The sequence below is a fragment of the Opisthocomus hoazin genome, chromosome 1 (assembly GCF_030867145.1).
Source record: "Opisthocomus hoazin isolate bOpiHoa1 chromosome 1, bOpiHoa1.hap1, whole genome shotgun sequence".
Lineage (NCBI taxonomy): Eukaryota > Metazoa > Chordata > Aves > Opisthocomiformes > Opisthocomidae > Opisthocomus > Opisthocomus hoazin.
The window spans coordinates 140,534,482-140,557,896 of NC_134414.1; the positions used below are offsets into that span (position 1 = coordinate 140,534,482).

A 23,415-nucleotide genomic window follows, 5' to 3' on the forward strand; every position below is an offset into this window, starting at 1 on the left:
AAAGGTAGCCCTCAGACCTGCCAGAATACCAGGGATATTACATTTACTCTTGCTTATTGTCTGCTGCTTGCTGTTCCTTCTTTTTGCCTCACTGTGTGATGACCCTGTCTAACCAGTAGCTATCACCCCATTTTCAAGTCTGTTATAGATCTTCATAGCCCAGGCAAATAAAGAAAGCTCACATAAGCACTGCAAGCTGTGTTCTTTCCAGCATTGCTATGAGCTACTGCAAACATAATTCACCTCCTGTGAGTACTGCCTGCTGACTCCATCCAGAGAACATCTCATCTGCAGGCCTTGCTCTACCTCAGAGTCCCCAGGGAAGGGTGTTCCTCACCTATGTTCTAGCTGAGAAGAATCTGCGAGTCTCAAGGCTTGCTGCCCCAGAAATGGGCTAGATAGCTGAAAATGCATCCTTGCAGACCTTGAGGATTTGAGCTTAGTTACAGAACTCAGACATTATATTCAGCCCCTACTCCGCTCATTGGCCCATAGCAACATTCTAGAGTCCTAAGGCTCTGCTAGAGAGTTGAAGGTCAATAAAGTGTAGCAGCTTATCAACAGGTCAAGATATTAATGCACAATACTCTCTGATCCTATTTTTGGATCTCACCCTCACACCAGACCTTTGCAAGAGGCTACAATCCTTTGTCTACATTAGTTTCAGGCCAGCATAGGTGCAGCAGAACTCCAGAAGTGACACTAGATATGTCAGTCTCCTGCACAGAGCTGCAGCTTCCCAGACCACTCCATAATACGCGGGTTCAAGGTCAGAGCCTTCTCAGCACAGCTCCACGGTGGCACGTTACAGGCAGGGGGCAGATCTGAGTTTTAGGGCTAATGGAAGGCTGAACTGTTTGTTCCTGAATCCTTGTCCCCGGAACAAACATTGCATTAGGCAAGCAGGGGACTCCCACTGTCCTCTCAGGACACAGATACAGTCAGCAAGAGTTTAGATACAAATTTATTTGCTACAGATAAGAACTCTACAGTAAGTCAATACAGCTGATGTACAATAGAAGAGTCAAAGTCCATACTGTACACAAGACATGCAAAGCTAGGAGAGCGAGTGTGCTCTTTCCCCAACAGGGACTGGTGAGAAGAGTGACCACAAGTTTGGAGTTTCAGTCCATTGCAGGATTTCTCACCCCTAGAAGACTCCCAAAACATAGAAGCAAATTACAGCAAGATCCTGGAAAAGGAAACCTCTAGTTCTCCACAAAAGGACGCTGTTGGTTCTCTTTGTTCAAGTCACTCCAAGCACAGTTCCCAGATTTGAGGCTCGTGCTCAGATCCACTATCATCTCCTTCTCTCCAAGGTTCTCTCCCAACACATGCCTCTTACCCTAGAGAAATAAAACACAGACATACAGCATAAAACAGAAGTTAATTGAGGGTTAGTTAATTCTCAGTGGAACATGTAGCCCATTTTCAGGCCATTCAGCTTGGGCTCTCTTGTGACTATTCAAGAGCAAGGGACTTCTTTCTGCAGCCTAAAGAGAAAGGATGCACTGAAATGGGCAATGTCATGGTAAGGCCAAAGACACAGACACCGAACAAGACTTGGAGGCACCTAGGGACAAGACTGACCCACAGAAAAACACTTACGAAGTCACCAGGCTCTACCGACCTAGGAGGACACAGTTTCAAACTGGGGCCCTACAAAATAAGGAAACTGAAGGATTTGGGGTTTTTTCAGCCCGTTCTCCCTCCCACAGTACAACTCATCAAGCTTTACCTGGCGAGGGGCAGGAGCACTCGGGGAATTGTCATCTTGCAGGATGCTGAGGGGAGAGCGGCCAGTTCCACCAGATGTTGCCAAGATTTTGTTGGTCTTGCGTCTTACGGGTTTGCTCCCTAGTGACAGAAGAAAACACATCTGTGTCACGATAAGGCTAGAGGGTGCTGGATTTTAAATGCCTCCTGACCTCTATGATCTAGCTTGCTTGCCTGCATGGCACAGACTGCTACCCAAGAACTTCCAGGTAAAGGGATCACAGAAAGGCTGAGGTTGGAAGGGACCTCTGGAAGACATCTGGTCCAACCCCCCTGCTTCATCAGGGCCACCTAGAGCCAGCTGCCCAGCACCATGTCCAGATGACTTTTGACTATCTCCAAGAACAGAGACTCCATAACCTCTCCAGGCAACCTGCTCCAGCGCTCAGTCATCCTCACAGCAAAAACAAAGAGCATTTCCTGGTGTTCAGATGGAGCCTCCTGTGTTCCAGTTCACACCCGCTGCCTCTGGGCCTGTCACCGGGCACCACTGACGACAGCCTGGCTCTCCCTTCACATGTTTGTACTCATTACATCTCCGCTCTCGTGACACCCCACCTGGAGTACTGTGTCCAGCTCTGGAGCCCCCAACATGAGAAGGACATGGATGTGTTGGAGCAGGTCCAGAGGAAGCCACAAAGATGATTTGAGGGCTGGAGCACCTCTCCTACAAGGACAGGCTAAAAGAGTTGGGGCTGTTCAGCCTAGAGAAGAGAAGGCTCTGGGGTGACCTTACAGCAGCCTGCCAGTACCTGAAGGGGCCTACAGGAAGGATGGAGAGGGACTTTTCACAAGGGTGTGCAGTGATAGGACAAGGGGGAAGTGCTCTAAACTAAAAGAGGGCAGATTTTGATTAGATATTAGGAAGAAATTCTTCACCATGAGGGTGGTGAAGCACTAGCACAGGTTGCCCAGAGCAGCTGTGGCTGCCCCATCCTTGGAAGTGCTCAAGGCCAGGTTGGATGGAGCTCTGTGCAACCTGGTCTGGTGGAAGATGTCCCTGCTCATGGCAGGGGGGTTGGAACCAGATGATCTTCAAGGTCCCTTCCAACCCAAACCATTCTATGATTAACAGGATCCCCCAAGCCTTCTCTTCTCCAGGCTGAAGAGCCCCAGCTCTCAGCCTCTGCTCAGAGGAGAGAGGCCCAGCAGAGCTTTCTGAAGCATGGTCTGTACTAAAGACCCTCAGCACCGCCCGGAGGTGCTTCCCAGGGAGAAGCCCCAAGGTGCCACCAAACAGGCCTCCGCGATGGCGAGTCTGCCTCAGAGAGCAGAAGGACTTGACTTTTACCTCTCGATTTTTTCCGACTATCGATCGAGAGCGTCGGCGTCCAGCTCCCGGCAGAAGCCAGCTCGACGGGAGGGCAGTCCCCAGAGGGGGCTCGGGAGGCCCCTCGGCCAGGCTGCCGGAGGCGGACAGCCAGACGGCAGCCGGGCTGCCCCGGCACCGAGCACTTACCCGAGGGGAAGCCGGGCCCAGCAGGGAGGGCTGGCCGAGCCGGGGCCGCGCTGGGAGATGGCGGCCGCTCCGCGTCTTCCCCCGGGGCGGCAGGTGGGGAGCTCCGCCGGGCCGGCTCCTCCGCTGCCCCCTCCTCGGCGGGACGGGCCGCTCCCGGGGACGCCGGCTCAGCGCCGAAGGCCTCGCCGAGCTGCTTCACCAGGTGATCCACGCTGTCTGCCAGGGAAGGGAAAGAGGGCGGGGTGAGCCCTCGGGCCAGGCCGAGCCTCCGGGCCACCCCCCACTTCCCGGTGCGGGCGCACTCACCGTTGGACGCGGCCCTCATGGGAGTGCGGGAGATGCCGGGCGTGGGGGAGCGCGGGTCCTGGTCCTGGCTGGTGCCGGCCGCCGGGTCGGCGGGGCCGGGCTGCGGGCTGCCCGCCGGGGAGCTCACCACCTGCGGAGATGGGCAGGCGTGGGGCGGCGGGCCGGGGGGTGAAGGGAAGGCCTGCGGGAGGGCGCCCTACCTCGATGGGGGTGCGCGGGATGCCGACGCTGGGGGAGCGGGGGTCGCTGACGTGCGCCAGGTGCTTGTTGCGGGGGGCGGCGGGCGTGGCCGGGGCGCTGCCGGAGTCCCCCATGGCGGCGGGCGCCGAGCCGCGCTGCTGCCCCCTGCGCCCCAACGCCGCGATTCAAATCTCCCGCGCGACGGGCGGCGCCGCGCCCATTGGCTCCCGCCCACGGGCACCGCCCCTGAACGCCCCTCTCCCGCGGGCACCGCCCCGAGGCGCCGCAGCACCCGCCCGGCACGTCCCGCCTCGCCCGCCGCCGGCCCGCTGTCAATCTTCGGGGAGCTCGCCGCCCCGCTCTACGCCGCCATTGGCCGAGGAGCCCCGCACCGCCTCCCGTGACGGCAGCAGGGTGGCTGCGATTGAGCGAGCCGGCCGGGCGGTGCCGAGGGCCCGGCCTTCAGCCTCGCTGCCGGCGCGCCCTTGCGGCGCGGGATTGGCCAGAGCCCTCCTGACCTCGCTGGGCTCTGATTGGTTAGGGTAGGGCCGTGGGTGGTGCCGCAGTGAGCCGCTGTCATGGCGGAGCTGAGCGAGGCGCTGCTCTCGGTGTTGCCGTCCATCCGGGTGCCCAAGGCCGGCGACCGGGTCCACAAGGACGAGTGCGCCTTCTCCTTCGACACGCCGGTAAGCGCGCCCCGCCGCCGGCCCGCCCGCCCGGCCGGGCAGCCCCCCGCCCCGGCCCTCTCCCAGCCCACCCACCCGCCGGGTGCCTCCCGCGCGGGGCACCATGGGACTTGTGGTTCCGCGGCGGCCGTAGCGGCCCGGAGCCGGCCGGAGCGCAGGGCCCTCGGGGACTACAGCGCCCGGCGTGCCCCGCGCCGCGCCCCTCCCTGCTTGGGGCGCCGGGGGATGTAGTTCTGGGGACGGAGCGGGCGTGGGCAGGTCGGCGCCGGGAGAGCGGGTGTCCCCCGACCCACCCCACCCCACCCCGGCTGCGGGGGCTCGCCGGGACTCGCAGTGTGGCGGAGAGCGGGGGAGCCGGGGTGCGCCCCGGGCCCGGCCCTTGGCGGCGGGGGTTCCGCCCTGCCCGGCTCTGAGCTGCCCCTCCGGCACTGTGGCCTGGCCCGGCCCGGCGGGCGGGGGGCGAGTCGGTGCTGTGTCATTAAGATGGCAGTGGTCCCTTCGCCAGCTGTCTCCACCCCGCCGCCGGCATCCCTGCTCCACCCTCCCGCCTTGCCTCCCTACCCCCGCCTGGCCGAGGCGGACCCGGGGAGGGCCCCCCCTGGCCTCCGCCGCTGGCGCCCGGCCGGGCCGTGCCCCAGCCGATCCGAAGAAATGGGCTGCGGCTGGAAGATACGGGTCCTTCGGGGAGGCAGCGCAGGCAGCCTGGCCGCCCTCCCCGCCCTGACTCTGTCCCAGCTGGGTAGCGTCGGGGAGAGCGGGCTGAGAGCCTCTCGGCGCTTTCCCTCTTTTCCAGCCTCTGTATTTGGGTCCCTCGCCTCTTCGATTTAAAAAAGGGTGTCTCTGCTGCGTGAGCGCGGCGTTCGCCGGGTGCTTGTGGGATGGGGAGGGCTCATTCCATATCCGTCACGGAGCTGCTCGCAGGCTTTCGAAGGCAGCGGCAAAAATAAACAGCGATCCGTTCTGACGTAGCGCCCTGTGGCACTGGGAATGACACTTCTCGACAGAGCGGCGTGGTTTTGTTGGTGATGATTGTGCCCTGCTCTGAACGTGTGAACTGCGCGTGCTAAGGGCCTTGTGCGAGACAGGCTTCCGAGGAAGCTCAGGCTTTCCTGATTCGGTAGCGTCCTGCTGTAAATGAACAGGTAAATAGGTTTTCAGACGCATCATCTAGACAGGAGTACCTGTTCTTCTGGGACAGCCGGGCTAGGGCTGGCCGTCTTATTTCCGACTAGCTGCTGAGCAGCTGGTGTGTAGGAATGAGCTGCAGCCGTGACTTAATGAATAACGAATAATGAATAGTGTTCCTAGAGGTGAGTCTGGGCCTATCCTCGCAGTTGGAATGGCATTCTTTACCACCTCTCTTCAGTTTTTATCCATCCTTCCTTCCAGGAGTCGGATGGCGGCTTGTATATCTGCATGAACACGTTCCTGGGCTTTGGGAAGCAGTATGTGGAAAAGCACTATCAGAAAACAGGCCAGCGGGTCTACCTGCACCTCAAAAGAACACGTAAACCGGTAAAAAATAAAAATACACACAGTCAAACTTGTTCTGAAATTGGTGGCTGAGCTATGTCTCTGTGTTCAGCCAGATACAGAATTCTCTCTCCCCAGATGTAACTGATGTTTTTCCTGGTGAGCTGAGGTACGCTGGTTCTTCAGCTCTACTAATGTTGAATTGTTGCGTGGATTGCCCACACTATTTCTGCCTGGCCTCTGTGTGTTTTCACAGCAGCTAAATTTCGGTCCTTAGGGCTTGCCACAGCTTGCCTGTCCCCCTAACTCTATTTCCCTATTTCTTCTCAATGCAATAGAAGGAAGAAGACCCCAACTCCAGTGCTGGGGACCCCCCAAGGAAGAAACCAACTCGCTTGGCTATTGGTAAGAAAGCGCTTGGTTACTGTGTCGTCCTTGTAGTTTTGGACCAGTCCTCTGGAGCTGCCTGGCTTCGTGGCACGTCTCTTTCGCCTTTCCTCTTCTGGGCTAGTTGAAGTTGGTATCCCCGACGGAATGCAGGTTTCACATTTTCTAGTGTGTCTTAGGTGGGCAGTTGCTGCAAAACAGTTGTTGAGGTGGTAGTTTTGTTCTGTGTTCAGAGTTGCATTATGTTTTCTGTAGATAAACATGTTTTGCATCCTCTCTTAACTCCGTATGCTTAACTCAGCTCGGTGGGGTTATAACCGGTGTGGGGCTGTTGCTGTATATGGACGTGTCCAGCGTGGGGCTGAAGTAAGTTTGAGAAAAGATGTAAGTCTGGGAAAAGTAAGCTTGAAGTTTCTGATAGGAGAACCATTTTTTAAATTTCTCAGATATTGAACTAGTGTTATTTATAGAGATAGGGAAGAAATTACTGGTAAATGCTGTATTACCATTTTGGGCTTGATAGTTCTTTGAAATACAAGGCTGGTACTGGAGAAGATACATGGTGAACATCACAATATAAAAACCAAGCCCTTTTTGGAAGAAAAGGGCTGGTGTTCCATTACTCTCCTGCACTGACTGCAAAGGCTGTCATGGCAGTCAGCAAAGATGCTGCTTATTTGGAGCAGTCTCGGCTAGTAATTTCCGAACCATTATGGAGATCGATAAAGCAGAGGACAGGAACATTTTTGAGCAGTAACAGGTTCTTGGCTTGCTGGAGGCTGACCACTAGAGGGAAATCCAGAACCTGGACCATGCACGTCTTGCTTTTTGCTCACTCTTTCTCTGGCTGTGCCATTGTGTAGCAGACGCCCGGTGACTCCACTGCTGCCACAACACAAACACCAACGTTAAGACTTTCAGCTGCTCCCTGTTTTTATGGTGAGGCGAATGGAGTCCTGAAGGTCACTTGTAGCAAATCTGAGACCAGAATCTACATTTCTTCAGATAGCCAGTGCTTTTATGTATATGGTTATGCTGCTTTTGGAGAGATGAGGCTCAGTCTGTATTATGAGTTCTTTCCGCGTCCTCAGTGCTACAGAGGTCTTGAGACAAGTGTTGTCACTAGGTCAGCAAGTAGCTGCCTGCGATAACAGCTTAGTGGCGTGAATGGAGTGGGAGAGAATATGAGAAAGTACTAGCCCTCTGAGGCAATGATCTTAAATCCAGGAGAGATTTTTCTCCCCTCTCTTTCAGCTAAACTGTGGTGGTTTAGCTAATCCTGATACGGAAGATTTTTTTTAACTGTTGTTTAGCTGTTGCCTGTACATGGGAGGAGAAGGGCTAGGAGGCAGTCTGCTGGCTGAAGACCCTCTTCCTCATCTGGAGCCTCGGAAGGTTCAGATAACCACCGGAGCGGACCTCACCAGTCTGTTTTAGTTTGTTTGGAGTTCAGGAATTGTGTAATACCCTGAGAGATTGTGCCTTGCTTTACTCGATGAAGGGGTGACAGGAGATCTCTCTATGATGCAGTGAAGAGGCACACCTGTCTGGGTGTGTTGTTGCATGATGCTGGCGACTGTTTCCAGGTATGCCTGAAATCACTCAGGTTTGCAGTGTCTGCATTCACACGTGGCAGTTTGTGCATAGTCTAAAAAACGTAGGTATTTGAGGGGAGAGTTGCAGGAGATGTTGTGGGAACTGGGTATTTTTGTCAATGTTTTAACTCAATGTAGTAGTGGTTATTGGAACTGTGTCACACACGAGATTCTTGAGGCTGAGGTATCAAACAGCAAAAACTCATATTCCCTTCAGAGATTTGTTGCAGCGACAGATCTTCAGTGCTCCATTGCAGAGATCTGTCACAGCCACAGCATGCCATTTTTAAAGAAATACAGGAAATTCAGTTAAAAAACACATGGGAGGTTAAGGCTGCTAGTAAGCAGTGTGTCTTCTGCCTGTTTCCTTCTGGGATGTAAGGTGTCAATGCCTGGAGAACAGGAAATCAGAAGCTGTTCCCTCCGCTGCAAATGTTGCTTTTTGGTGACCGTCCATCATGACTCTTGACAACTGGCAAATAAGCTTTAATGTATGGAACTTCTATTTCTGTTGCAACCTCTGGAAAGCATGGCTAGGTGGCCATGAGAAACTACTAGAACTATACTTTTCCTAAGACTTTTTCTGTAATTCTGGATGTTGTGGTTCCAGAGGAACTCCTAGTTCTCCTTGCTTAAGTTCAGGACTTTGAACTGCCCGTCCTGGAAGAGGCAAGGAGCAGAGCCAGGCTTCTTAAAGATGCTGGTAGTCTGGACCTTTGAACAGGGTTAGAATATGATCTCTTCACGCACATCTCCATTCATCATCCTGGATACACTGTGAAGGATGAACAGCAGTGCTTCATCGCAGCTCTGTTCTGGCCATCGCCTCTCGAGAGCAGGTCTGTTTTCTGGTTGTAGTCAGGGTCTGGAGATGCCTTCTAAGCACCTGTAAAAAGAGCTGGGAACAGCAAACCTATTGTCGCTAGGCTTGTATTTACCCCTGTGAAGTCCACACCTCCAGCAGAAACTTTGGGATCCAGAAATCGAAGGAAGATTGCGGATCATTGATGAGAGCTTTGCCTTAGTCATGGTGCCTTATTTCATGTAAGCTATGGGCAAAGAGGCCTCGGATATTATTTAGTTTTACCTGTTACTGCAATGGTGCTTTTTTTTTCATGTAGGTGTAGAAGGTGGATTTGACATCACAGAGGAAAAGTTTGAATATGACGAAGATGTAAAAATAGTAATTTTCCCAGAGCATTTGGATATTCCTCGTGATGGCCTGGAGGGACTACCAGACATGGTCAGAGACAGGGTATGTTTGGGTGGAGGGCTGTGTTTTCTGTTGGTAAGGAGGAAACGGATCATTACAGAGAAGGAACAGCTGTCCTGTGAGGGGAGTCCTGCAGAGCTGCTGTGAAGCCTCAGCTTGGAGTAAGCAGGCTTGTTCTGCCCTTACACAGTGCTTTACATTACGGAGCCCTGGCTTGAGACTGATGCTCCTAAAGGCTGCCCTAGAACAACTGACTTGCCGATCTGAGCCTGAACATGGAGAGTTGTGGCACTGGAAGCTTCTCACCTTGTGCCCTCAATTCTTTTTCCTGCTGTCCTAATTCCAGATTGCCAGTGCAGTCGAGGCCATCCTGACAGCAGATTCAGCCTCACGGAAGCAGGAGGTGCAGGCTTGGGATGGGGAGGTTCGGCGTGTGTCCAAACACGCTTTTTCCCTGCACCAACTTCAGAATGATGTCCGCATCCCACCATGGTGAGCACAGTACTGAAACTAGCTGTATCACTCTGTGTCCCAGACCCACCCCCATCCCCTTCTCCTGCCCTGCAGCAGCAGATGAGACTTCCTTTGTGAGTCTCTGAGCGTGCCTTGTCCTAGTAAATTCAGGGGAAATGGCAAACTAAGGTATTTCAGGATGCTCAGTCTTCTGAAGTAAAAGAGGAATGAGATTGCTCATACTATAGTCAGTGGGTAGTAATGGAGAGGGTTTGGGAGGTAGAACCCAAAGGTTTTCACCCTGGTCTCTTTTTCTGCGTTCCTTATCAACAGTGGCTGGAAGTGCAGCAAGTGTGACATGAGGGAGAACCTGTGGCTGAACATGACCGATGGAGCCATCCTCTGCGGTCGGCGCTATTTTGATGGCAGCGGTGGCAACAATCATGCGGTTGAGCATTATCGGGAAACTGGCTACCCACTGGCTGTGAAACTGGGAACAATTACTCCTGATGGAGCTGGTGAGAAGGGGGGTCCTGCGAGGGTTGTAGGCGCCGGGCACCGCTGAGGCTGGCTGTGGTCTCTGGCAAGGGAAGTTAGGGAGGATTTCCAGGAGTTAGGCTGGTCACGTGTTCTGGAGGAACCTCAATATTGTGTCTCTCCTGCTGCCCTCCTGAGAAAGGAGAGAAACCCCAATGGCTCAGTTTGTCAAAAAGTCCCAGTTCTGAGCACGCGGTTCTCTTCATCCAGCAGTAAATGTTAGATCAGAGGCAATGATAAGTCTCTCTCTGTCGTCTGCGTTCCTGCCTAGATGTCTACTCCTACGACGAGGATGACATGGTGTTGGACCCCAACCTGGCAGAACACCTGGCTCACTTTGGGATTGACATGCTGAAAATGCAGAAGGTGAGGTGGGGGGGGTGGCCCAGAGTGGCAGAGAAGTAACTCTGAGGTGTCTTAGCTGGATCCCAGCTTTCTGTGGCTATGCAGAACCATTCCTGGTCAAGAAACCCTGTTTTTTTTCAGGCGGAGAGTTGTCTCGCCTGCCTCTCTTCTTTAATTGCCTGTTTTGCCTTTCTTTCCTGTCCCTCAGGTTTATTTCCTTGGTGTTCTGTGTCAGTACTGTGGGCAGGGAGGTTCCCAGGCGCTGAGCTTTGTTCCCTAGATTCAGTGTTGGTGCGTGATTTCCATGCCCCTGTATAGGGTATGGTTCAGTTTTCCCCCACGTTCCTTACCATTCCTCTTTTTGTCCCAGGTATTCAGATATTTGAAAACAATTCTTGTATCATCCTCCTCTTCCAATTTAATAAAACAGAACGGATTTGACTCTATGTTTCTCTACAGCGTTGCACTTTTCACACCTCTGATGTTCCCTTGAGTCTTCTCTGAGGGTTTCTCCTGTCCTTTCCCTCCACAGACAGACAAGACAATGACAGAACTGGAAATAGACATGAACCAGCGCATCGGGGAGTGGGAGCTCATCCAGGAGTCTGGCGTGCAGCTCAAGCCCCTCTATGGGCCTGGGTACACTGGTATCCGTAACCTGGGCAACAGTTGCTACCTCAATTCCGTGATGCAGGTGCTGTTCAGTATCCCAGACTTCCAGAGAAAGTAAGTTAGCTTAATTGCTCCTTTCCGTTAGCCTGGGATCAATACAAAGGTCTCGTAGAGCTGGGAGCTTCTGTTGCAGTAATCGGGCTCCGAACTGTGTCTTTACTAGATGAACCTGTATGTCCCTTAGATTGCTCTGTTTTGCTTTGCAGGTATGTGGACAAGCTGGAGAAGATATTCCAAAGTGCACCTTCGGACCCCACACAGGACTTCAGCACACAAGTGTACGTAGAGTTTTGGTGAGAGAAGGAAAGCTGAGGCTGCCTGGGTGCGTCCCCTCTGCACTGCTGCAGTGTGCTTTGCCACGGGTTTCTCCCTCAAGCCTCGCCTCTCTGTTTCCCTGTCCATCACCAGCGACACTGATCCTCAGTGATCAATAAGGATCTAAATGCCCTAGATGGAGAGGACAGAGTGCACCTCAGTGTTCACGAGAGGCTCTCAGATGTGTTACGTGGGGAAGGCAGTACCGTCTGTTACCATGGGGGATTTCTGGCAGGCGTGTTCTGTCTGCGTAACGGCAAAAAGGTGCTTGCTCTCTGCAACAGAGGGAGGTGGCCAAGAGCAAAGAAGTACATGGATTTAGGCAACTGTATTCTCAGTGAATAATTTATATACGCTTAGAGAGGCTTCCTGGAAGAGGTATTGTGCGAGCAATAGCGGGAGACTATACGGAAGAAGGAACACAAGATTTGGGAGGGTGTTGCATTTTAAATACATTAATTCTTTGCTACGTCTGCTCTAAAACAGCAAAGCAGTGTATGGAATAGAAGGTGGCATTTGTGGAAAGGAGTTCAGTGGTAAGAGAGGATTCTAAATTTGGAGAGCCCAGAGTGAGGTGTTCACCGAGGAGGGGATTAAGTTGAGGCAGCCGTAAAGATCTTTGCCTGGGCAAAGGGAAGGCATTCGTAGGGTTCGGTTCCAGACAGATGGCAGCAGCGCTGGGGAAGGACTGGAGTGAAGCGAAATAGCAGGAGAGTCTGAGCATAGGAGGAACTCGCTGGACGTTACTGTTGGTCATGAAGTGCCTCTTGCAGTCATTCTTGATCTTTCCCCTGGGAAAATGTGATCAGTCTGCTCACAGCAATGCTATTTCTGGCTCAGACAATTTCATTCTGCCCCGTTGTCTCCTGCACAGTCGATCAGATACACTACTACTTTACCCATGTCAGGCTGCAGCTTAGTTTGGCTGTTACGCAGCTGCTCTGTGGCTCAGCACCAGCTGCCCTTCTGTCGGGAAAAGGAAGCTGTCCCTTGATGTTCTCCCACTGTGCGAGCAATGGTGGAGATTGGTGCCCAGAAGTCCTGATAACTTTCAAGTCAATGATGCCTCACGGGACCAGAGAGCAGACCAAGATGAGATGATCTGGGCTGTTGCAGCAGAGAACGCTGATCTCTGTGAGACTGACAGTTCATGGCAGTGTTAAAGCTGGGTGGGTTGGTATGGCTCCCAGAGTATGTGGGATTGCAGAAAGCTTTTTTGATGCTAACAGTGACTTCTTCATCATTCCAGAGCCAAACTGGGCCATGGCCTCCTTTCTGGGGAGTATTCAAAGCCAGCTGCTGCAGAGGGGGAACAGCAGCCCGATCAGAAGGTGAGACTTGGATATGGCATCTCCATGACATGTGTGTTGCAGGAGGCCTTGTGTGTGTGTGAGATGGGGATGGAGAGAGAACCCTTTCTGAAGACATGTCCTGGGGATCGCTCCAGGGCCTTGTCACCTGAAAAAAAGCATGGCTAAGAGTATAGTGCTACATGCCAGGACACATGCTTAGGAAATTATGACCACCTTCCTCTTCCACCTTGTTATTTGCAGGGTATGCAAAATGGCATTGCTCCACGCATGTTTAAATCCCTCATTGGAAAGGGGCACCCAGAATTTTCCACTAACCGGCAGCAGGACGCCCAGGAATTCTTTCTGCACTTCATCAACATGGTGGAGGTAATGGTTGAGTCTATCTGTCACATCGTGGAAAAGCTCGGCTTTGTTTTCTCCCCACAGTGGGGGTGAGGAGTGGAGGTGAGAAGAAGAGATGCTTGGCCACGTTTTCAAGGCTGATTCCTTGGAGGAATCTCTTTTGGGAATGGCACAGCTGGAGATGTAAATTGTTTTCTTTAGGAGCAGCAATGTCATGGGTTCCTGGGATACGGAAGTTGGCTCTAGTTTACTCTTTGCTTTCTTTTCTAGTGGACTGGGTACAGAAGTGAATATTCTTTAGCCGTGCCCTGGGTGGAACTGCTGCTACTGCAGACAGTTATTTCCACCATTCTGATGTTACATCTGTCCTTCTAATCTCTCCTCCTTCAGAGGAACTGCCGCAGCTCTGAGAACCCTAATGAGGTCTTCCGTTTTCTGGTGGAGGAGAAGCTGAAGTGCCTGGCCACAGAAAAAGTGAAATATACCCAGCGTGTGGACTATATCATGCAGCTGCCCGTGCCCATGGATGCTGCACTCAACAAAGGTCAGTAAAGTGCCAAGGTGAGAACGGTAGCAGACGTTGTGTTTGGTTATTGTACTTTTGTTACAGAACTCCTTAAATGAGAAAGGGACTTCCTCGAGGACTGGCTTTGCCACTTCTGAAGCCAGGTCAATCCTTCACCTGCGCTTGTGGGATGACACTGGTTTCTTCTGAGGTGGTGTGACACGGTGATGTCCCTCTAGAACCTTTCCCTCTGACACCACAAGCTGGGCTGTGATTCAACAGCAAAACAGGACTGCAGTAGCAGAACAGGGCTTTGGAAGACACAGTCCATGTTGTGCTCCGTTCTTGATGGCGTATATTTGTAGGGCTGTTGTGCCTCCGGGTGTAGCTTACACCAGTTGCTTTGTAGGTACCTAGAGGTGGTCCTTGACTCCTCTGCTTTATTCTCTAGATGAACTACTGGAATATGAGGAGAAGAAGCGGCAGGCAGAGGAGGAGAAGCAGCCACTGCCTGAGCTGGTGCGAGCCAAGGTGCCTTTCAGTTCCTGCCTAGAGGCCTATGGAGCTCCAGAGCAGGTGGATGATTTCTGGAGCACAGCCTTGCAGGCCAAGTCTGTGGCTCTCAAGTGAGTGTGTGGGGGTTACCAGCTAGGCTGTGAGGAACTGGCAAGAGCTGCCTCTCTGGGGACTTCTTTTAGTTGCTTAGGAAAGAAGTGTTACCAAAGCTTTGTAGCCCTCCACAGCCTGGGCCCATGGAACGTTGAAGCAAAGGGGGAACCGGTCTGCCAGTGCTGAAGTGGTTGCCCCCAGGGCATTACAGTGGGCAGAACAGCAGTGCTGGGGAAATCCTTACCATCAGATTTGAATTGCTGAGGGGCTATGAAAATACAGTGATATGCCAGAAAACTAGCAGCTTTACGGCAACACTGGTCCTGCATGGTGTCTAAAATGTCGTTAAAGGAAGTTTTTAGCCATTAAAGTTTGATCAAAACACTGAGCGTGAACAGACGTGATTTTAAAGAAGGCTAACTGAAATGCTAGTAGCAAGGTGTAATAAACAGCTTTAGTTTGTCTCGCTGCCTGCAGCACATGCAACAGTGCTGCAAAGGTGTAGTGAGAAGACTACACACTTAAGCAGCTTCCTGCTGTGATGCTACTGACTGTTCTGCAGTGAAAGAGTAGTCCTCAAAGAATTGGAAGTGTTTTTCTAACAAATGTTCTGTTATTAAGCAGTACCTACTATAAACGAACAGTCAGTAACATGATCACATTGAAAAGTAACATTTTGGTTTGCTTTTAAGTAGTGAGTTATGTTCAAACGCTTTGTGAGAGTTAGCATTGAGTATATACTCTTGCTTAAATTAATTTTACGGCATGTTACAATTATCCCCAGATAAGAAGTATCTGTCTTTTTTATTACTGCCTCTCCCTTCATAAACATTCCCCTCGTAGATTTCAGATTTCATAGATTCCAGACACCTCCTCTCTCAAATTGTCTAACTAAATAATGTTCATTTAAATTCAGTTAGCTTAAAATTCACTGCTTCTGCTTTGTATCTGAAGAAGTGCTCTTGTGCTTGAAGGCTTGTCAGCTCCTGCGGCTGTATCTGTCGGTCTAACAGAAGATACTATTTCCTCTACGTTCCTTAAGGGTTAGACTTTTAATTACTAAAATCTGAGGAGGCTTGTAAAATACAGGATTGGAAGGCAGAGAACACGTGCTATTTTTCCTCATCCCCCAAGATTTTGTAAATGTTGCATTCCGTCTAATCTCATCAGAGCATCTGCTTGAGGTTCTGTGCTTGAGGAGCTTCAAGCTTCAAGCTCAGCACAGGAGAGCTGCACAGATACGTGAATCCCCCCTTAGGACTTGCCTCCGCCCTAGTCAGTGATTTCTTGAATTGACTGGGTGCCCTTAATCATTGCTGCCAAAGTATTCAAAAGTATTATTCGTCTCTTCCAGAACAACACGGTTCGCCTCTTTCCCGGATTATCTGGTGATCCAGATCAAGAAATTCACTTTCGGTCTGGACTGGGTGCCCAAAAAGCTTGGTAAGAAGGATGAGAAGTACAGAGCACATAGGTATTGGGAGCCACATGCTGAGTATTGCGGCCATTACTGCAAAGAGGGAAGTAACTACCCCAAAAGTAGCTGCAGACCGCAGCGCGTTGTGTCCCCAGGGACTTACCCTTCTCGGTCTCCCGACCGAGTCCTTTGTTTCTGCCCCTGCGGGGAGGCTGAGCAAGACTCTGTCTTGCAGATGTCTCCATTGAAATGCCAGAGGAGCTGGATATCTCTGCACTGCAGGGGACGGGGCTGCAAGATGGAGAAGAAGAAATGCCAGACATCGCACCCCCACTGGTGACACCAGACGAGCCCAAAGGTAGCCTGGGGTTCTATGGCAACGAGGACGACGACTCCTTCTGCTCCCCTCACTTCTCCTCTCCGACATGTTAGTGATTCTCCTCCTCTCTTCCTGATGCCTGCCTCATTTCCTTGCTCTCCTTGTCTTGTCTCCCATGCTAGTGGTTTCCACCTGCTCCGACTCCCCTGTCCCCCTGTCAGGGAATGCCGGCTGCCTCCCTCGCGTGCCTGTTCCGCAAGGGTATTGCGCAAGGGAGTGTGTGGGTTCCTGTTCGGTGGGAGGTGGGGAGGTGGCGCGTCTGCTGCAGTTGGAGGGGGCAGAGCTGAGGTCTACGCAAGATTTAACTGGGAGAGGTATTGTATTTTCACAAAACGTAGCGGGAGGTAGGGTTCGGCGGCTAGGGAAGAGCCAGTGCTCCCGAGTCCGTGAGCTGGGTCAGTTTGTTCCCTGGGGTGCCTGTGCGTGAGACTGCCCTTCTGAAGAAGACAGGTAGCGAAGAATGAGAAGAGCAGAGGGACGGAACTTGAGCGAAACGAAGCCAGGAAACGGTAGCCCGGGGGGGCTGTGCAACACTGCCCGGAGCAGAGCAGGCCGGGCTGGGCGGGATTGGGTGGCTCTAATCTCTGCCTTCCCACAGCACCCATGTTGGACGAGTCGGTGATTATCCAGCTGGTGGAGATGGGCTTCCCCATGGACGCCTGCCGCAAAGCAGTGTATTACACAGGGAACAGTGGGGTCGAGGCTGCCATGAACTGGGTCATGTCGCATATGGATGATCCAGGTACAAGACCGCATGGCTGTGGTGAAGCTTGGTGCATCTGGGCCATTGTCCTTCCTGTCCCACAGAAAACCACAGTGGAAAACTGTGGTTTGGACCTCAGGCCATATCCCATTTGGAGAGATCTGACTGCTTTCGGCTGTGTTCTGTTTCCTGCCGCAGACTTCGCTAACCCGTTAGTTCTCCCTGGATCCAGTGGACCGGGATCAACTATTGCCTGCCCAGACCCTCCTTCAGAAGACAGTGTGGCCACCATTGTCTCCATGGGCTTCTCCCGAGACCAGGCTATGAAAGCGCTTAGAGCCACGGTGAGAGGCACAGCCGACATCAGGCTGAAGGGATGTTCTCAGGAACGGGCATTCCCGAGTTCGCCGTCTTCTCTTCTTCCTTCCAGAACAACAGTCTGGAGCGTGCTGTGGATTGGATCTTTAGTCACATTGATGACCTCGATGCGGAAGCTGCTATGGATATCTCGGAAGGGCGCTCGGCAGCCGAGTCCATCTCTGAGTCTGTCCCTGTGGGTCCCAAAGTGCGCGATGGGCCTGGAAGTGAGTTCCCACCAGTAGGAATACGGATTCTGGGGTGCAAACTGAACATCCTCCCTGCTCTGTGCCGTACCGCTGGTTTTAGCAGCAGAGCTGATCTGGTCATGGAAGTGGAAGGAGGGAGGAAAGGGAGAGGGGTGGCAAAGCAGGGCCCAGGCCCCCCAGGCTAGGGATCACCTGGAAGTCAGTAAGCGAGGGGCAGAGGCAGCGTCGTCGGGTGAAGGGCGGGAAGGGCTGTCCTGCTTTTTCCCAGTCATCCCGGGAGGCTTTTCCAGAGCGGGCCTTGCGCGGGATGTCGCAGGGTGGGGGTGCCTTCCTTTCCGTGATTGCTCCTCTCTCCCCTCCTTCCCCCCAGAATATCAGCTCTTTGCCTTCATCAGCCACATGGGCACGTCGACCATGTGCGGGCACTACGTTTGTCACATCAAGAAAGACGGCAGGTAAGAGGGGTGCCGGGGAGACCCTGAGGCACGGCTCGAAATCGCTGCGCTCCCCCTGTTTCCCCAGGGGTCTGGGGGGGCAGCAGGGGAGGGCCGTTGAGCCGCGTCTAAGCCGCAGGACGGCGTCCCCGTGCCCCCCTTTCTGCCCCTTGCAGGTGGGTGATCTACAACGACCAGAAAGTCTGTGCTTCCGAGAAGCCCCCCAAGGACCTGGGCTACATCTACTTCTACCAGCGGATCCCCAGCTAGAACGGCCTCGGGGGGGGAGAGCGGGCTGCAGCCGCGGGGGGGCGGGGTCCTCCCCCCCTCGCCATTTCCTCGCCATTTCCCTTCCCGGAGCCCCACGGGGAGCCGAGGGTTCCCCGGCGGGGGGGGGCGGGGCTGGAGCCCCCGGGGGGGGGGGGGGGGGTCGGAGTACTCCTGCGCGCCCCGCGAGGCGCCCCCCCCCCCCCCGTCGCGCGCCCTTCACACGCCAAAATAACGCGAGGGGCGAAATAAAAGCGGAGATCACCCGCCCGCGTGTCTGTCCGCGCGCCGCGCCGGGGCGGGGCCGGGGGCGGGGCCGGGGGCGGGGTCGCGGGGGCTGCCGGGGCCATAAAAGCGGGCGCCGGGAGCCGCGCGCCGCCGCCGCTGACCTTCGCGCCCGCCCCGGTACCGGCCGCTCCCGCCATGGCGCCCAGGAAGTTCTTCGTGGGGGGCAACTGGAAGATGAACGGCGACAGGAAGAGCCTGGGCGAGCTGATCCACACGCTGAACGGCGCCAAGCTCTCCGCCGACACCGGTCAGGGCGCGGCCCGCACGTAGCGCACGGCCCGCACGTAGCGCACGGCCCGCCGGCGACCGGGCTGGGGGGGGGGGGTGGTGGCAAATGTCAGAGGGCGGCGGGGCCTAAATATAACCGGGCCGAGGGGCTAAATATACCCGCGAAATCGGATCCGCCGCGGCGGGCGGCTCCCCCGGGCGGGCTCGGCTGCGCCCCCAGGCGGTGGGGCCGCGGTTGGAGGCCTCCCCCCCCTCCCTTCGCTGTAGGCCTCCGCGCCCGGCTGGGCCCTGTCCCCTGTCCGAGGGCCCCCTGCGGAGCTGGTGGCGGTCGGCCTGGCGCCAGCTGCCTGCCCGCCTCCCTCCCTCCCTGCCGCGGAGTCATCGGGTAGCGGGGAGGTTCCCGCTGCGGGGGTCCCCCGAATGTCACCCAGGGTGCGGCAGGCTGAGCCCTCTGGGGGGGAGGGGCAGGGAGAGAGGGGCGGCCTCGCGGCTCTGGGATTTGGGGTCGGTGGCCGGGTACGGTCTCTGCCCTTTGCCTGTCCCGGGGGTAACTAGCCGCCTGCTCTGCCTCCCAGAGGTGGTTTGTGGAGCCCCCTCCATCTACCTCGACTTTGCCCGTCAGAAGCTGGATGCGAAGATCGGGGTTGCGGCACAGAACTGTTACAAGGTACCGAAGGGCGCATTCACAGGGGAGATCAGGTGAGCCCACGGAGGAGAGCAAACCCGGGGTGCCTCTGGGATGCACGGTTCCTCCAGAGGTGTGAGTCACCTCCTTTCTCCCCAGCCCTGCAATGATCAAAGATATTGGAGCCACGTGGGTGATCCTGGGCCACTCTGAGCGGAGGCATGTTTTTGGGGAGTCTGATGAGGTGAGCGACCCTGGGATGGAGGGGTGGTCCAGCTCGGATGTGCCCGCAGAGGCTGGAGGGGGTGAGCAGTTAAAAGAAGACTACAGGAGTGGGTAGGTCTGACTGTCGGTTGCCTTGTTTCTTTCTACTTCCCAGCTGATTGGGCAGAAGGTGGCTCATGCTCTAGCTGAGGGCCTCGGGGTCATTGCCTGCATTGGAGAGAAGCTGGATGAGAGAGAAGCTGGCATAACTGAGAAGGTGGTTTTTGAACAGACCAAGGCCATTGCTGGTAAGGAGAGAAAACGGGCGCTTTCTTCTGGTTTGGACGTTTGGGAAGAAATGGCCCCAGTGGCCTTAACTAGAAGGCTATAATGGCCATCCTGGCCTGCCTGTAAGGCTTGCAGATACGTTGCTGCAAAAGTTTACATAAAATATTAACATGATCGTGTTAATAGAAGGCCTGCGTGTTCCAGAAAGCTTTCCGGCTCTGCCCTTTGTAGCGTGGCGTGCTGTGCTTACCTATGTCTTCTCCCTCCTCCTCAGACAATGTGAAGGACTGGAGTAAGGTGGTTCTTGCCTATGAGCCGGTTTGGGCTATTGGAACTGGTAAAACTGCAACTCCCCAACAGGTACGAGCAGGGGAAAGGTGGCTGACTAAACGGCTTACTGACCCTTCCCACTCAATAGATCTTCTTGAAGGTTCTCTCTAAAGACTTGGAGAATCTCTGAAGATGCCCTTGAGGAGATTCTCCCTTCTCTTTGGAAGGGAATTGTGTGCAGAGTACATGTTGCTCAGACCTCAGTGGCACACTCTGTTCTGTTGCAGGCTCAGGAAGTTCATGAGAAGCTGAGGGGATGGCTGAAAAGCCACGTGTCTGATGCTGTTGCTCAGTCAACTAGGATCATCTATGGAGGTAAAAGCATCTGAAGCCACTTTTTGGTGCAGGAAGCACTTAGTTTCTTTGCTTGTTGCTGCAGTTGTGCGGCATCCTCTGCTGATGAGGAAGCTTGAGGTTGTTCGCGCATGAAGAACCACCTGCTAGCTTGTTTCAGTAAATGGGAGACAGTTTTACTGTCTGCAGAGTAAGATGTGGCTAGTCTAACCTCTGGGGCCTGGCCCCATTTTCTAGAGCTGGCCACACCTGACATTAACACTGTTCCCTCCCTAGGTTCGGTCACTGGCAGCAACTGTAAGGAGCTGGCCTCTCAGCATGATGTGGATGGCTTCCTTGTTGGTGGAGCTTCTCTCAAGCCAGAGTTTGTGGATATTATCAATGCCAAACACTGAAGCAGCCCGTGAGGAGCAGTCCCTTGTGGTTCAGAGCAAGAAACGGTGGCGAGAAGGGACCTTTCATTGCATACATCTCAGTACAGAGGCCTCCTGAGGCTTTCCCCCTCCACAGTCATTGTTCTAGCTGTGCTACTAACCCCCACCACCATGCTGGAGTCCTGTTAGCGGGAGCCTGTCCTGGCAGAGCCTCGACAGCCTCCTCCCTGAATTGTCAGAATCCTTGATTGCCTGTTGATGTGTAAGAGCCCACAGTCAACCTGGCCTGTGCCCCCCCTTTCTCTGCAGCGCTGCGGGGGAGAGGGCCTCTGGTGCTGGGGGAAGGAAGAAGGAACTATGGTCTCTTGCATCCTTCACCTCCATCAGCAAGGAGCCTGTCAGCTTACACCCTTGTGAGATGTCTTACCTCACCTGTGTCCTGTACTGAACAATAAATGAAAACAAGAAAAAGCAAAGGTGTGTCCTGGGTCTTACTCGGCAGCAGCTGGGGACAGGCAGTGTACAGAATTTACTACCTCTGCAGGTATCTGGTTGCCGAGAGGACGATGTGGTTTTTGAGGGCTCACCATTGCCCCAGAAGCCATTGCACAGGTTCAACCTGCAGCTTGCTAGCATAGGTTTCACCTACAGTGTGCCCTGAGCATCTTGCTTCTCTCCTGTCACAGCTCGTGTGTGGGCCTGCGGTGGTTTGTGTAGCTGCTGGAGCACAGACGGGTAATTGACTTTGTTGCTCACTAACTGTGGGGCAGAGCAGCTGCCTCCTTACGCAGGGGAGGTTTCTAGCCCATGTGCCGAGGCTGTGCTTGCTGTGTGCTGATGGGCAAGACCAGGCGCTATCTGCAGGCTGCTGCACCAGCTGGGGGGGTTTTAGGTGGTGCTAAGGGTAAGGACAAAGTGCCTCAGACAGAGGAGCTTGGCTGTGAGGCAGTGCATCCTCAGGACACCGCAGGCAGTGCTCTGGGGTGGAGCAGACACGTGAAGGGGCGCTTGACATGTCAACGCACAGCTGAGGGATGTGCTCCCCTTCCATGTTTTTTGGTCCATAATTTTCTGTCCTTCTGTGTCCCTGCCCTGATGTTCCAGCTGTTGGTGTATGGCCCTGCCACTGCCACTTGAGGGGGGACAGACAGGGGGTGGGGGGCCAAGGAGGAGAAAATCTCTGGAGACCTGCTGCTAGCAGTGTGCCCTCCCCCCAGCAGGAAGGGGAGCGAGGAGCCCCTGGCCCTTCAGTGTGGCATCTCCATCCCACCTGGGAGCAGAAACCGGGGCTGGGGCCTCACTGTGCAGCCAGCATGGGCAAGTTCAGGCCGTCCCACGGCTGCATGGTGCAGAGAGCGGCTGTGCAGCGTGGCAGGGCGGTGGGCCCAGGTGTGGGAGCCCGGCAGCCAGGAGCCTCCCATGGTGGAGGAGCCCATCGAACCAGGAAGGGCCTGAGGAGGAAGAGCCCGCCTGCGGCGCAGCCGTGACAGCTGCCGGCCCTCGGTGCGTGCGGTGGAGAGGAGGATGCTTCAAAAGCAAAAATAAAAAAGAAAAAAATTAATCCTGAAAACTCTGGTTGCTACAGCCTGAGTGCGTGTTTGTGAGAGGCTGCGGGGCATGGCCATAGCTGCGTGCCTCAGGGCGCTGGGCTCAGGGTGACTGGGGTGGCGGTGACTTGGTGGGGACATGGGCTGTGCGTGAGGCTGCCGGGAGAGCGCAGGCAGCATCGGCCGCGGGACGCAACGCTGCTGTCAGCTCCCACTCCCGCCCACAGAGCCAGGCGAGAGCCCGGGAGAGTGACCTACATAGCAAAAACGATGGGAGCCGAGCGCTGACCCTGCTGCTTTGAAGAGAGTGCAGAGGCATGAAAGCATTCATTTGATGAGGAATAAACCAGGGGAAAATAATTTCTGCATCAGCAGGAATGCCAGATCTTGTTTTTCTTCTTTTTTGTCTGCTTTCTGGCAGGACCGCAGCTCTGTGGAACGGAAACGCTGCCAGATCCTCACTGCAGATTGGAGTGGTTGGATCTCAGACAGGTTGTTGTTGGGAAAGATGCATTGTGCTGGAGGTGACAGCCCCAGAAAGGCTGCTGCGGCTGCACGCCCTCAGCCTCAACCGCTAGCCAGGCCAAGCTGCTGTTCCCAGTAGGCACCCACACGTGTGCACCACATGCATACACACATACACACAGGTAACGCAGCCAGCCACACAGAGCACTCACACGAGCGCACAGTGCCAGCAGCCTCATCCCACCCCCTCTCCAGCTGAGCAGGAGTGAGCATGCGTGTATCTATCTGTCTATCTGTGTGTGTTATGTACACATGCCTACATACACGTACAGCGTGGCTCCCTCCAGCAGCTGGGCTCAGACACTCTGCCCAGTAGCTCCCCTCGATCCCAGCCTCTCCAGTCTCCCTGCTCCCCCAGCAGCCCCTTCCTCTGAGTCCTTAATCTGGGTTCCCGCCTGCCACTGTGCCTCCGGCGGGCTGATGGCTCCGGGGACGGGCCCAGGAGCAGCCCTGCGGGGTGCTGCTTGGGCCCCCCTCCTGCTGTTGCCTCCCCGTGCTCCTCTGTGGGTCTGTGGGCAGGCTTTCATCACACAACCTCCTTAATGATCACTATAGTTAGATTTGGGATTTATTTTCTATCTCTTTATATATATACCCAAAACAAACAAACAAAAAATATACACCCTAAATAAACAGTCTCTCCTTTAAAGATTTGTGTTTCCTTGCATAATTTGTCTTGTTTCTTGTAAGTTCTTTGGTCATCTAGAGCCAATTGACCCATATGTTGCTGTTGCAAGACATTATAAAAGGTGCATAGAGGCACACTGCTTCTGCCAGTCC

General features: G+C 54.4%; 3 protein-coding genes across 4 annotated transcripts; 2 read left to right on the forward strand and 1 right to left on the reverse strand.

The window, feature by feature from the left end:
* Positions 1-946: 946 nt before the first annotated feature.
* Positions 947-3,855, reverse strand: CDCA3 (cell division cycle associated 3). The gene is made up of 5 exons (XM_075438577.1): positions 3,742-3,855; positions 3,542-3,671; positions 3,236-3,451; positions 1,739-1,857; positions 947-1,346 (listed from the first exon to the last, which is right to left on the reverse strand). Exons 1-5 carry the CDS (start codon positions 3,853-3,855, stop codon positions 1,209-1,211), a joined length of 717 nt encoding a protein of 238 aa, XP_075294692.1. The 3' UTR covers positions 947-1,208.
* Positions 3,856-4,138: 283 nt separating this feature from the next.
* On the forward strand, positions 4,139-18,106 carry USP5 (ubiquitin specific peptidase 5). 2 transcript variants are annotated; one of them, XM_075438441.1, is made up of 20 exons: positions 4,139-4,407; positions 5,797-5,922; positions 6,219-6,285; positions 8,984-9,117; positions 9,422-9,567; positions 9,862-10,046; positions 10,337-10,431; positions 10,943-11,136; positions 11,289-11,360; positions 12,647-12,728; positions 12,951-13,076; positions 13,443-13,596; positions 14,009-14,183; positions 15,521-15,609; positions 15,819-16,010; positions 16,561-16,704; positions 16,864-17,009; positions 17,096-17,249; positions 17,602-17,686; positions 17,842-18,106. In XM_075438441.1, the coding sequence occupies exons 1-20, from the start codon at positions 4,300-4,302 to the stop codon at positions 17,933-17,935; spliced, it is 2,568 nt and encodes an 855-aa protein (XP_075294556.1). In that variant the 5' UTR covers positions 4,139-4,299; the 3' UTR covers positions 17,936-18,106. The 2 variants fall into 2 exon arrangements, with proteins under 2 accessions (XP_075294556.1, XP_075294563.1); XM_075438448.1 differs by having other exon boundaries at positions 15,819-15,941.
* A 186-nt stretch (positions 18,107-18,292) lies between these two features.
* On the forward strand, positions 18,293-21,039 carry TPI1 (triosephosphate isomerase 1). Its single transcript, XM_075438461.1, has 7 exons — positions 18,293-18,467; positions 19,024-19,147; positions 19,233-19,317; positions 19,453-19,585; positions 19,840-19,925; positions 20,123-20,210; positions 20,466-21,039. Exons 1-7 carry the CDS (start codon positions 18,356-18,358, stop codon positions 20,582-20,584), a joined length of 747 nt encoding a protein of 248 aa, XP_075294576.1. The 5' UTR covers positions 18,293-18,355; the 3' UTR covers positions 20,585-21,039.
* Positions 21,040-23,415: the final 2,376 nt, after the last annotated feature.

Coding starts and splice junctions, on each gene's coding strand:
- CDCA3 (XM_075438577.1), bottom strand. CDS start 3,855: ATGGGGGACTCCGGCAGCGCCCCGGCCACGCCCGCCGCCCCCCGCAAC. Junction 3,452..3,541: donor CATGAGGGCCGCGTCCAACG/GTGAGTGCGCCC, acceptor CTTCCCTGGCAG/ACAGCGTGGATCACCTGGTG. Junction 1,858..3,235: donor TGGGCCCGGCTTCCCCTCGG/GTAAGTGCTCGG, acceptor TTCTGTCACTAG/GGAGCAAACCCGTAAGACGC.
- USP5 (XM_075438441.1), top strand. CDS start 4,300: ATGGCGGAGCTGAGCGAGGCGCTGCTCTCGGTGTTGCCGTCCATCCGG. Junction 9,118..9,421: donor CAGACATGGTCAGAGACAGG/GTATGTTTGGGT, acceptor TCCTAATTCCAG/ATTGCCAGTGCAGTCGAGGC. Junction 13,077..13,442: donor ACTTCATCAACATGGTGGAG/GTAATGGTTGAG, acceptor CTCCTCCTTCAG/AGGAACTGCCGCAGCTCTGA.
- TPI1 (XM_075438461.1), top strand. CDS start 18,356: ATGGCGCCCAGGAAGTTCTTCGTGGGGGGCAACTGGAAGATGAACGGC. Junction 18,468..19,023: donor CAAGCTCTCCGCCGACACCG/GTCAGGGCGCGG, acceptor TCTGCCTCCCAG/AGGTGGTTTGTGGAGCCCCC. Junction 19,586..19,839: donor ACAGACCAAGGCCATTGCTG/GTAAGGAGAGAA, acceptor CCTCCTCCTCAG/ACAATGTGAAGGACTGGAGT.